Here is a 12,440-nt window from a genome sequence, read left to right on the forward strand (position 1 = left end):
CCAATAATTTCCTTCAGTGAAAATCTCTTATCACTATGATTTTAGTGATAGAGGAACAAGTAGAGCTCTCACGTGGGGCTGAGTGCCCGCTATTAAAGGGCAGAGGCTGCCGCCAGGCCAAGGCCCATCTGGCCAGGCAAGGCCACCCAGAGCCCTCACGTTTACTCCAAACGGCCATTCTTGAGCCAGCTGGGTTGGGTCCCACCCCTTCTGGCTTGCACCACCACAAAGAAAACCTCAAGAATATCTGCTTTGCTGGTTTTTTTTCAGACGGACTCTCGCTCTGTCACCAGGCTGGAGTGCAGTGGTGTGATCTCAACTCACTGCAACCTCCGCCTCCTGGGTTCAAGTGATTCTCCTGCCTCAGCCTTCCGAGTAGCTGAGACTACAGGCACGCACCACTACGCCCAGCTAATTTTTGTATTTTTAGTAGAGACGGGATTCCACCATGTTGGCCAGGATGGTCTCGATCTCTTGACCTTGTGATCCGCCCGCCTTGGCCTCCCAAAGTGTTGGGATTACAGGCGTAACAATAAACAATAGCCTTAAGAAAAAAACAAGAAGCAACACAGATCATATGGGAAGCACAACTTTCTCAGCCAAGCAGCCCAAATTATGAGGAATAATCCTACCAAGAACACACCTAACACTGGAGGGGAAAGAATGCTTACACAAAACTGTTGTTTGCTTTGAAGCTTTGAATAAGTTCTGAGTTTTTATATTTCACAATTTATATACTTTATTACAGTCCACAGTCTGCTAAAAGCAGTAACAAGATATTTCACAAACTATTGTACAAATTAAGTCTTATGAATTTAATCTCATAAAAAATTAGGTGCATAGTCATACTGGCTAACCGAAAAATGCTATTTTATCTACAGCCTAAAATAAGAGACAGTTCCAACACTAAAAATTAATCCCAGCTTTTTTTTTTTTTTTTTACATGTTTTACAAAAAAAAGTTTGTGCTCTTAATCAAAAAGATCCAGGCTAATTCAGCATGCAAAAAATAAATTTTACAAAGAACCCAAGATAATATTTTTCAAATACACTTTTATTTTCTTTTTTTCCTTCCTCACATACAGAACTTCTCCACATACCACATTTCTTGCAGCTATAAAGTCACTTGATGTTGGCCGGGTACCATTTTATCCCTAAAACTCTGTTGACATCAAAAGATGACAGTTGTTATATCCATAAAATATTTACATAGCACGGCATATTAAGCTTTAGACACTTGGCAATTAAACCACATAAAAAGAGGACAAGACCCCCATCCTACATGTTTGGAATCAGGTGTTCACCGGTCCCTATCTGGCGACTGTACACTGGCAGCACAGGCAACAGGCAGTTACTTCAGAGGACACTGAACACTATGATCTGGAAGCACGTTATGATGTAACCCAGTGTCATGTACCACACACCTTTCTCCAAGGTGATCTCATAATTCTAGAATGGAAGGTCCGGCTGATACGAAATGAAGACAGACAACACAACATTTACTCTGTGGAGATATCCTACTCATACTATGCACGTGCTGTGATTTTGAACATAACTCGTCCCAAAAACTTGTCACGATCATCCTGACTTTTTAGGTTGGCTGATCCATCAATCTTGCACTCAACTGTTACTTCTTGCCCAGTATTGTTAGGAGCAAAGCTGACCTGAACAGCAACCAATGGCTGTAGATACCCAACCTGGCAATAAAAGGAAAATATATTAATTCAAACTCTATGGAAACTTTATACTTTTCTCTACCAGGAATTGGCTTATTCTGTAAATTTTCTTTTTGAGACTGTTGCCCAGGCTGCAGTGCAGTGGTGCAATCATGGCTCACTGAAGCCTCAACCAATCCTCCCACCTCAGTTTCCTAAGGAGCTGGGACTATAGGAATATGCCGCCACAGCCCACTAATTTTTAAATTTTTTTGTAGAGACAGGGTCTCCCTGCCCAGGCTAGTCTCAAACTCCTGGCTTCAAATGGCCCATCCACTTCGCCCTCACAAAGTGCTGGGATTACAGGTGTGAGCCACCACACGTGGCTTGTAAATTTAGAAAAAAATTTAGATCTATTATTTTCTGTTCTCTGCATTCTTTTTAATTTTTTTGGAGCTGTAAGTCCATACCTGTAATTACTGATAAAAATGTTGGCTGGGTGTGACAGCTCATGCCCCTGAGCTCAAGTGATCCTCTTGCCTTGTCCTCCCAGAATGCTAGGATTACCAGTGTGAGCCACCACACCCAGCCTATTATCATTATTATTTTTTTGTGTGTGAGACAGTCTCGCTCTGTTGCCCAGGCTGGAGTGCAGTGGCACAATCCCGGCTCACTGCAACCTCTGACTCCCGGGTTCAAGTGATTCTCCTGCCTCAGCCTCCCAAGTAGGTGGGATTACAGGCACCTGCTACCATGCCCAGGTAACTTTTGTGTTTTTAATAGACGGGATTTCACCACGTTGGCCAGGATGGTCTTGATCTCCTGACCTCGTGATCTATCCGCCTTGGCCTCCCAAAGTGCTTGGGAATATAGGCATGAGCCACCACACCCGACCCTTATCATTATTTTTTAATATTCTTTTTTGAAATGGAGTCTGTTGCCCAGGTTGGAGTGCAGTTGCACCATCTCAGCTCGTTGCAACCTCCACCTCCCAGGTTCAAGTGATTCTCCTGCCTCAGCCTCCCATGTAGCTGCAATCACGGGTGCCCACCACCATACCCAGCTAATTTTTTTACTTTTAGTAGAGACAGGGCTTTTCCATTGCTACTAAAGTTGGCCAGGCTGGTCTTGAACTCCTGACCTCAGATGATCCATCTGCCTCAGCTTCCCAAAGTGCTGGGATTACAGGCGTGAGCCACTGCACCCGGCCTTTTTTTTTTTTTTTTTGAGACATTGCACTATGTTGTCAGGCCGGAGTGCAATGGTGCAATCTCGGCTCACTGCAACCTCTGCCTCCCCGGTTCAAGCGATTCTCCTGCCTCAGCCTCCTGGGTAGCTAGGATTACAGGAGTGTGCCACCATGCTCAGCTAATTTTTGTATTTTTAGTAGAGACAGGGTTTCACCATGTTGGTCAGGCTGGTCTCAAACTCCTGACCTCGCGATCTGCCCACCTCGGCCTCCCAAAGTGCTGGGATTACGGGCATGAGCCACTGTGCCCAGTCCCAGCCTTACTTTTTAATATTCTATAATCTTGATTTTAATTTACCTTTTCATCTGTTTCCACTTGTCCCTCCCCTCATATAGAAGGGTCTTTTAAATAATCTTTGGTTTTATTGCATTGTAATCACAATGTATTGACTGTAATGTATTTCTACTTTATGGAACTTAAAAGATTTTATTATTATTTCTTGTTATTTATTGTTTTTTTTTGGTTTTTGAGACGGAGTTTTGCTCTTGTTCCCCAAGCTGGAGTGCAGTGGCACAATCTTGGCTCACTGCAACCTCCGCCTCCCAGGTTCAAGGGATTCTCCTGCCTCAGCCTCCTAAGTAGCTGGGATTACAGGCATGTGCCCCCATGCCCGGCTAATTCTTATTTTTAGTAGAGACAGGGTTTCTCCATGTTGGTTAGGCTGGTCTCGAACTCTCGACCTCAGGTGATCCGCCCGCCTCAGTCTCCCAAAGTGCTGAGATGATAGGTGTGAGCCACCGCACCAGGCAGTAACGAGCTTTTTTCTTTTCTCCCCACATGATACTTATTGATGACAGAGGAAAAAAAGTAACTTTATATTGTAGAAACCTGGCTGATACCACCTTAACCAAGGAATCAAGGTAGTATCACCATTAATGGAATGAAATGATACCATGTCCCTCCTGACACTCTGAGAACTCAACATTTCTTTTGAGGCACTCATGCCAAAATGCACAACCTATATTTAATCATGAAAAACCACCAAACTCAAACTAATGAACATAAAATAAGCCACCAAAGACCTGTACTTATTTTTGAAGAGTACAAAGGCATGAAACAGACTGAGGAAATATTCCTGATTATAGGTTGCTAAACATGTTAACAGTATGACATCTGGGATCAGGAAAACACTCTTGTCTTTTACTATAAAGAATACTACTGGAACAACTGATGGATTTTCAACAAAGTCAACAGATTCATAAGAGTACTGTATGTTAACTTCCTTGTTAACTGTACTACTGTCTTTGTTTTCTGTTGCTTATAACACAATACTTGAAACTGGGTAATTGATAAAGAAAGGAATTTATTTCTTACAGTTAATGAAGGCTGAGAAGGCCAAGATCAAGGAGCTGCAACTGGTGAGAGCCTTCTTTGCTGATAGGTCCTTTCAACAGAGTCCCAAGGTGGTGCAAGGCATCACATGGCCAGGGGGCTGAGCATGCTAACCTGCTAGCTCAGGTCTCTCTTTCTCCTCTTATAAAGCCGCTAGTCCCACTCCTATGATAACTCATTAGTCCACTAACCTATTTTTTATTTTTTCTTGAGCTAGAGTCTTGCTTTGTCACCCAGGCTGGAGTGCAATGGTGCAGTCTTGGCTCACCGCAATCTCTGCCTCCCAGGTTGAAGTGATTCTCCTGCCTCAGCCTCTCGAGTAGCTGGGATTACACGCACCCGCCACTATGCCCAGCTAATTTTTGTATTTTCAGTAGAGACGGGGTTTCACCATGCTAGTCAGGCTGGTCTAGAACTCCCGACCTCAGGTGATCTGCCCGCCTCGGCCTCCCAAAATACTGCGATTACAGGCGTGAGCCACCGCACCCGGCCGCAATGAGCTTTTGATTTTCTTTTTTCTTTTTTGAGACGGAGTCTCGCTCTGTTGCCCAGGCTGGAGTGCAGCGGCGTGATCTCAGCTCACTGTAACCTCTGACCCCCAGGTTCATGCCATTCTCCTGCCTCAGCCTTCCAAGTAGCTGGGACTACAGGCGCCTGCCACCACGCCCAGCTCATTTTTTGTAATTTTTAGTAGAGACGGGGTTTCACCGTGTTAGCCAGGATGGTCTTGATCTCCTGACCTCGTGATCTGCCCGACTTGGCCTCCCAAAGTGCTGGGATTACAGGTGAGCCACCGCGCCAGGCCTTGATTTTCTTTTCTTTTTATTTATTTTTTTGGTGGTGGGAACAGAATCCCATTCTGTCACCCAGTCTGGAGTGTGGTGGTACGATCTTGGCTCACTGCAACCTCCACCTCCTGGGTTCAAGCGATTCTCCTGCCTCAGCCTCCCGGAGTAGCTGGGACTACAGGCGCACGCCACCAGGCCTAGATAATTTTTGTATTTTTAGTAGAGAGGGGGGTTTAGTAGAGAGGCCAAGTCGGCCAGGCTGGTCTCGAACTCCTGACCTCAGGTGATGCGCCCTTCCTTGGCCTCTCAAAGTGCTGTGATTACAGGAGTAAGCCACCGCACCCGGCCTTGATTTTCTTTTTAAGTACTTTTCTACTTTCTCTACATAAGCACCTACTACTACCTCTATAATGAAAAAGAAAATAATATTTTAGAAATAATCATCTAACTTAACGTATCTTCTTGGGTTCTGTGTTCTGAATTGTAGATGTGGGAACTCCATTTACCATCACCATTAAAATAAAACAAAACCTGAATAGATGATGCACAAAGTAAACAGGGCTGGCGTCTACCTACCCCAGACAAGTGGTACGTGGTATGTCAACACATGCTCCAGCTTCCCAAAAGAGTAATCACCACATCAGAACTTCTCAATACTTACATGCAGTTTTTTCCCATAATATGGGAAATATTTTAAGTCTATCATTCCATTATGAGGATAAACTGCTACATTTGGTATATCTTCATTCTAAAGTTGAAAACAAAAGAAATCCTCTTTAGGTCACAAAAAGAATTTGTAAAAACTATGTTTATAATTAAAGGAATATCAATCACGAGCAGTTTGCAGAAATTACAATGCTGCTCCAACTATATTATCATTACAAGTGTATTTCTGAGAAGCTTGCTCATCTTGACTGCAAATATTATCTAACTAAACCCTTCCACATGAACTATCCTGATACTTACACTTCCAGATACACTCTATACTCTCTTTCACGAGCGTCCCTTCTTAATTATAGCCAGTTCCACTCATGTACTCCTGTAAAATCTTATCTGCCCTCCAAATACCAAATGCTAGCCTTTCTACCTACTAACAGCAGGAATGCACGAGCAGGTTTAGGACCGATGTTTTCCTGAAATGAATAAAATGCTGTGCTTCCAGACTGGAAAGCAACGGCCACCACAAGGTGCCAACCTAGAATGCAGCACTCAGGCCTGGGAGACAGCAGGTGTCAGTGTCATGTGATTAATAACCACAACTGCAACCAGAGGGGAAGCATGAGGGAAAATTTAAGGTACTCCAAGCAAAACTCTCCTCGACAAATTTAAATACTGTATTTATCAGGAATAAATTTATGAGCATATATAAATCATTAAGTATTACTTGTCTACTAGAATTCCATGTTTACCAACATACAAATCAAGCATCACCTATAATCCAATTAATTCATGCTATTAGTTATTTCTAGTATTATTCATGATAAATAAGCAATTTATGAAAATTCGCATGTAACACTTTCCAAATGGGCCTAATTCTAATGAGTGTAACTTTGTAACACAGACTGATTAAAATCAGTGCTGGGTTTACGGAACACTAGTTAAAATAAAACATTACTAAATACTTGAATTTTATATATATATTAAAAATTTTTTTGAGACAGGGTTGAAAGCACACATGAAACAGCATAAAGCAAAACTAAGAATCCACTCTAAGGAGCTCTAGATTCTGCTCATTTCGTTTCATTATGAAGCAGCCTATGGCTGTGGGGTGGGGTGAGAAACAGATGAAAGGCACTGGCCAGACAGCACAAAGGACAGAGTGATGATGCACCCCACCCACCAGACAAGCTCTAATGATCCAGATGAAGAACATGTGGAAAGGGTAGGAAGTAACAATGCTAGGAGAAATCGCAAAAGCCATTTTCAGTCACTACTCAAACTCTACCCTACATTTGTACTCTTTAACTTAAAAAATAAGCTTAAAATCAAAGATAACATTTTATATTAGAGAAAAACTAGTCACTTTGATATCAGTGCTTTTCTGCATTAATTGCTTTTGTTGAACCTATTTTACCTTAATATATGACCTTCATTCACAGAACAGATTTCCGCAAAATGAAAAAAAGGATTTTCTTTGAGAAACAGTTTACTGAGTATCTTGGAGTGTGTTTCTTTTTTCTTTTCTTTTTTTTTTTTTTGAGACAGAGTCTCACTCTGTTGCCTAGGCTGGAGTGCAATGGCCCGATCTCGGCTCACTGCAGCCTCCTCCTCCCAGGTTCAAGTGATTCTCCTGCCTCAGCCTCCTGAATAGCTGGGATTACAAGTGTGCGCCACCATGCAGGACTAATTTTTGTATCTTTAGTAGAGATGGGGTTTTGTCATGTTGGCCAGGCTGGTTTCAAACTCCTTACCTCAAGTGATCCACCTGCCTCGGCCTCCCAAAGTCCTGGGATTACAGGCGTGAGCCACCACACTCAACCCAGAGTGGGTTTCCCACCAGATACCAACTTAGCTTACACTTCCCTCCTTTAGGCCTAACAAGCCTTAGTGAGCAGCATCAATTACAGAGCAGGGCACTGGGGCTCAGAGTTAAGGCCAGGTGCTCACACAGGTGTGGCAGACGCTCAACTGCTCTCTCAGTGTGTGCCTAAACTGTGATCTTGGCAGGATTTTTCTTAATCTTTTAATTTATACCTTCTGTGAAAATAAACATTTAGAAATTGTAAAATATTAAAATGAGTATCTGAATAATAATGAGATACTCAGGGTGAAGCATATATGTCATAATTTTCTAAGTATAGGAATAGCATATATTTTTTTTTCTTTTTGCGATGGAGTTGCTCTGTTGCCTAGAATGGAGTGGAGTGGCGCGATCATGGCTTACTACAACCTCTGCCTCCCGGGTACAAGCGATTCTCCTGCCTAAGCCTCCCGAGTAGCTGGGATTACAGGCACATGCTACCACGTCAGGCTCACTTTTTTATTTTTAGTAGAGACGGGGTTTCACCATGTTGGGCAGGCTGGTCTCGAATTCCTGACCTCCGGTGATCTGCCTACCTTGGCCTCCCAAAGTGCTGGGATTACAGGTGTAAGCCACTGTGCCCAGCAATTGCATCATATTGTAACCTATGAGCAACTAACTCTAAGAACCTACTGATGGTCACTAAGTTCCACTGAAACAAAATGGAGTTTAAAAATTAATGCATTTTGTTTCTTCCCATTTTTGATTTTCTTAATATGATTCATTTTCGTAAGAAAATAAAACACTGAGAAAAAAACGACAAATATGAAAATTACATCTTTTGCAGGGATCATCTTTTAAGTTGATAATATAAAAGGCCACCTTGGCCATCTGTGGTGGTTCACACCTGTAATTCCAGCATTTTCAAAGGCAGAGGCGGGTGGATCGCTTGAGGCCAGGAGTTTAAGACCAGCCTGGCAACATGGCGACACCCTGTCTCTATGGAGAGAGAGAGAAAAAAGAAAAAGCACCTCCAAGGGTATGTTCAGTGTTTGTATTTTCAGTACTCTAACCTGTATAAAAACAATCAAGGCAGAACAAAATCAATACAAGACAAAATAAAAGACATATATATTACATAAAAGAACTAAAGAATTTAAAGAACGCTTGATATAGACAAATCTAATAGAAAATTGCAATTATGATACGTAGTAAATGCTTCCATCTGTTCTGGAGAGCCACACTTCTAAAATTTATGGGTTCTAACTGGTTTACTACTTGTGACTAGAATAGGGAATAAATGCCAAATTTTACAAACATTTCTTCCACTTTTGTGTTTTTCTAAAAACAAATAAAAAATCCACAACTAAATAAACAAAATTAAAAACCCACCTGCTTTGATTATTTTATGTACTTTACACACATCTCTCCAAAGCAAAAGGGAAAGCTAACTGAAATCCGAATCATTAAATCTGGATTTTTCATTAACATTTCCCCCAACTATTCTAGAAGTGAAGGATACATAATAGATAAACAAGAAGAAAAATGCATTTAAAACCTTAAGGGGGCCGAGTGCAGTGGCTCACGCCTGTTACCCCAGTACTTTGGGAGGCCGAGGCAGACGAATCACGAGGTCAGGAGATCGAGACCATCCTGGCCAACATGGTAAAACCCCATCTCTACTAAAATACAAAAAATTAGCCGGGCGTGATAGCGCGTGCCTGTAGTCCCAGCTACTCGGGAGGCTGAGGCAGGAGAATTGCTTGAACTCGGGAGGCAAAGGTTGCAGTGAGCCGAGATCACGCCATTGCACTCCAGCCTGGGCAACAGAGAGAGACTCCATCTCAAAAAAAAAAAAAGGAAGAGGTATATGGAATTGTTTATACTGACCAAAGGTTTACACAATTTAAAGCTTTTGCGCTTCTGGCTTGAATGTGTTTTCCCTTTAGGTGGTATTGGCTTTGTAGACCCAGCACTCCATCCAAGCTTATCTATGCAGCCTGCTCACAGGCTCCTGTATACAGGCGCACTGTCATGAAATTAGCACTTCTACCCAGCTGAAGCCTAGCATCCAAGCCCCAAGAACTTTCTACCAGAAAGCTTTGTGAACAAGCCCTGAGGATCATAAAGGGTTACCCAACATTTTTTCTAAATGTATCTTGTAGGCTATAATGTTCTGACTTGAGAGCTGACAATAGTATATGCTGCCCACTAGATTTTTAAAAGAATTTATCAAGAAAAGCTCAGCTGGGCGTGGTGGCTCACACCTGTAATCCCAGCACCTTGGGAGGCCGAGGCGGGCAGATCACGAGGTCAGGAGATCGAGACCACCCTGGCTAACACAGTGAAACCCCACATCTACTAAAAAATACAAAAAATTAGCCAAGTGTGGTGGCGGGTGCCTGTAGTCCCAGTTACTCGGGAGGCTGAGGCAGGAGAATGGTGTGAATCCAGGAGGCAGAGCTTGCAGTGAGCTGAGATCACGCCACTGCACTCCAGCCCGGGCGACAGAGCAAGACTCCATCTCAAAAAAAGAAAAGAAAAGAAAAGAAAAGCTTAGATGTAGTATCTGGTTTTAAGTGAGATTCTGGCTTTTTTTGTGTGTGTGACGGAGTCTTGCTCTGTCAACAGGCTGGAGTGCAGAAGTGTGATCTCGGCTCACTGCAACCTCCACCTCCCAGGTTCAAGTGATTCCTTTGCCTCTGTCTCCAGAGTAGCTGGGACTACAGGCGCGCACCACCATGCCCAGCTAATTTTTTGTATTTTAGTAGAGATGAGGTTTCACCATGTTGGCCAGGATGGTCTCGATCTCTTTACTTCGTGATCCGCCTGCCTCAGCCTCCCAAAGTGCCAGGATTACAGGCGTGAGCCACCGCACCCAGCTGACTCTGGCTTTTTTGTACAAGTTTCCCATTCAGCTGTCTGCGGCACAAGGAGGTAAAGTGAATTGCCAGTGATCACACACATATAATTTCAACCCAGATGAGAAACCATAAACTTCCTGGCTTTTTATGCTACTCTAAATAGTGAATAAATACTCTTAAAAAATTAATAGGGACACTCCAAATCGGGAGTTCTCAAAATGTGGGCCTCAGACCAGCAGCATTAGCATCACCTGGAAACTTCAGTGAGAAATGCAAATTTTGGGCCGGGCGCGGTGACTCACGCCTGTAATTCCAGCACTTTGGGAGGCCGAGGCAGGCGGATCACGAGGTCAGGAGATAGAGACCATCCTGGCTAACATGGCGAAACCCCGTCTCTACCAAAAAAAAAAAATTAGCCGGGCGCTGTGGCGGGCGCCTGTAGTCCTAGCTCCTCAGGAGGCTGAGGCAGGAGAATGGCGTGAACCCGGAAGGCGGAGCTTGCAGTGAGCCAAGATGGCGCCGCTGCACTCCAGCCCGGGCGACAGAGCGAGACTCCGTCTAAAAGAAAAAAAAAAAAAAGGAAAAAAATGCAGATTTTGGGCCCTATCTCAGACCTACTGAGTCAGAAACACCGGGAACGGAACCCAACGAGCCAACGTGATTCTGATGAGTGATCAACTTTGAGGACCACTGAGCAAGAAGTTTCTGCCCAAATAAGAAAGTCCATTAACAGTGAAAAGAATTTTTTTTCACAACTTTAAAAGTGATTTCAATGTAACATTTTAAGTAAAATATTTCTGCCATACAATCAGAGTTGAAATGTTAATATTCAGCACAATGATCAATTTAGAACTTAATGTCTCCTCAGAACTCTTACCCATCTTTTACATTATTTGTCTTAGTGGCATTTGCAGCATGGAGAGAAAACAAAAGAAAGTTATGAGATGAAAACTGCACAGTACTCTGGAAAAAAAAATTAAGTAGGGATAGGGGAGATAAATAATGCTTCTACCTTAAGGAAAATGCACCATATTTCATCAAATCTCAGATAGCACTGATGACTAGCACGCCAACTAACTATTAAGAAAGAGAAAAATGTCATGATACAGTATTAAGACACCATCAATTATAAGGGTAATCCCAATTTCAGTGTTACTGAGCTGGCAGAAAGTAAGTGAATCTTAGAATTGATGAAATACGGTATATGTGAAAATAAAGGCAATGTGTGCAAAATTAAATACACATGGAAAATGTCTTTCTGAATTATCATTAAGGAAGAGAAAGACTACTCTCAAAAAGGTTGGTGGAATTTTATTCTAAGGCACTACAAAGGACTTTAAAATGTGACAGGGAAGAAAAAAAGATGACTAAATCATTAGACTTTTAAAGTATTTTAAGAAACATCAAAGATTTAACAGGAGTTACTTTTTGAATACTAACCTTCGAAACACAATCTATCCTTGGCACTCCTTCAGGCTTTAATCCAATTATCTAAGGTTAAGAAATAGTGATAAATTTAAACTTCACGTAAGTATGCAATGGAACTTCCTCCCTCCGTTGCTGGGAACAAGGGATGAAGACTTTGAGATTCACACCAACTCTGTATATTAACCCAGTGAGTTACATCTGCCTTTTACTTTAATCTTATTTGAGGGTATTAAAATGAACTTTTAAATAAAATAACTTCAGCAATCAGATATCTTATTACTGTACTGGGGCAATTTAGAAAATAAATAAGTTACCAAAGAACTGAAACAAAAGTACCCTTTGCTACTCTTAAAATATGAAACAGACAGAAACCCTTAAATCTAATTATTAATATTTATATGAACAAATAATTTAATGTATATAATAAGAACTGCAGAAGCATAATAATTAACTGTTCTTCACGAAACTATATTAGGTCACACTCTCCGTGTTTCCATGAGGGCCCCACTGAGCCTCACTGTATCTCACAACCCATCTGCTCCCCAAAAGGCACGCATTGGGAGAGCCCTATTTTAAGACTCCTTTCATGTATGTAGCTGACAGAACTGAATCCTAACATATTTATACATTTTGTGAGGTAATTTTTTGGCATTCTGAAGTTAT

At 42.2% G+C, this 12,440-nt stretch overlaps 1 protein-coding gene across 3 annotated transcripts in view; it reads right to left on the reverse strand.

Annotated features, from left to right (window-relative positions):
• Positions 1-1,034: 1,034 nt before the first annotated feature.
• ATP1B3 (ATPase Na+/K+ transporting subunit beta 3) overlaps positions 1,035-12,440 on the reverse strand; it is a 51,769-nt gene continuing 40,363 nt past the window's right edge. For 2 of the 3 annotated variants that reach the window (XM_032143390.2, XM_032143388.2), the window contains 3 exons: positions 11,790-11,840; positions 5,686-5,772; positions 1,035-1,696 (listed from right to left, as the gene is read on the reverse strand). In XM_032143390.2, the coding sequence (XP_031999281.1) occupies positions 1,526-1,696; positions 5,686-5,772; positions 11,790-11,840 (309 nt within the window). In that variant the 3' untranslated portion in view covers positions 1,035-1,525. Of the gene's footprint in view, positions 1,697-5,685; positions 5,773-11,226; positions 11,247-11,789; positions 11,841-12,440 lie in introns of all 3 variants that reach the window. The other variant, XR_004246147.2, reaches the window with a different exon arrangement.

The sequence above is a fragment of the Hylobates moloch genome, unplaced genomic scaffold, assembly GCF_009828535.3.
Source record: "Hylobates moloch isolate HMO894 unplaced genomic scaffold, HMol_V3 SCAFFOLD_22, whole genome shotgun sequence".
NCBI lineage: Eukaryota > Metazoa > Chordata > Mammalia > Primates > Hylobatidae > Hylobates > Hylobates moloch.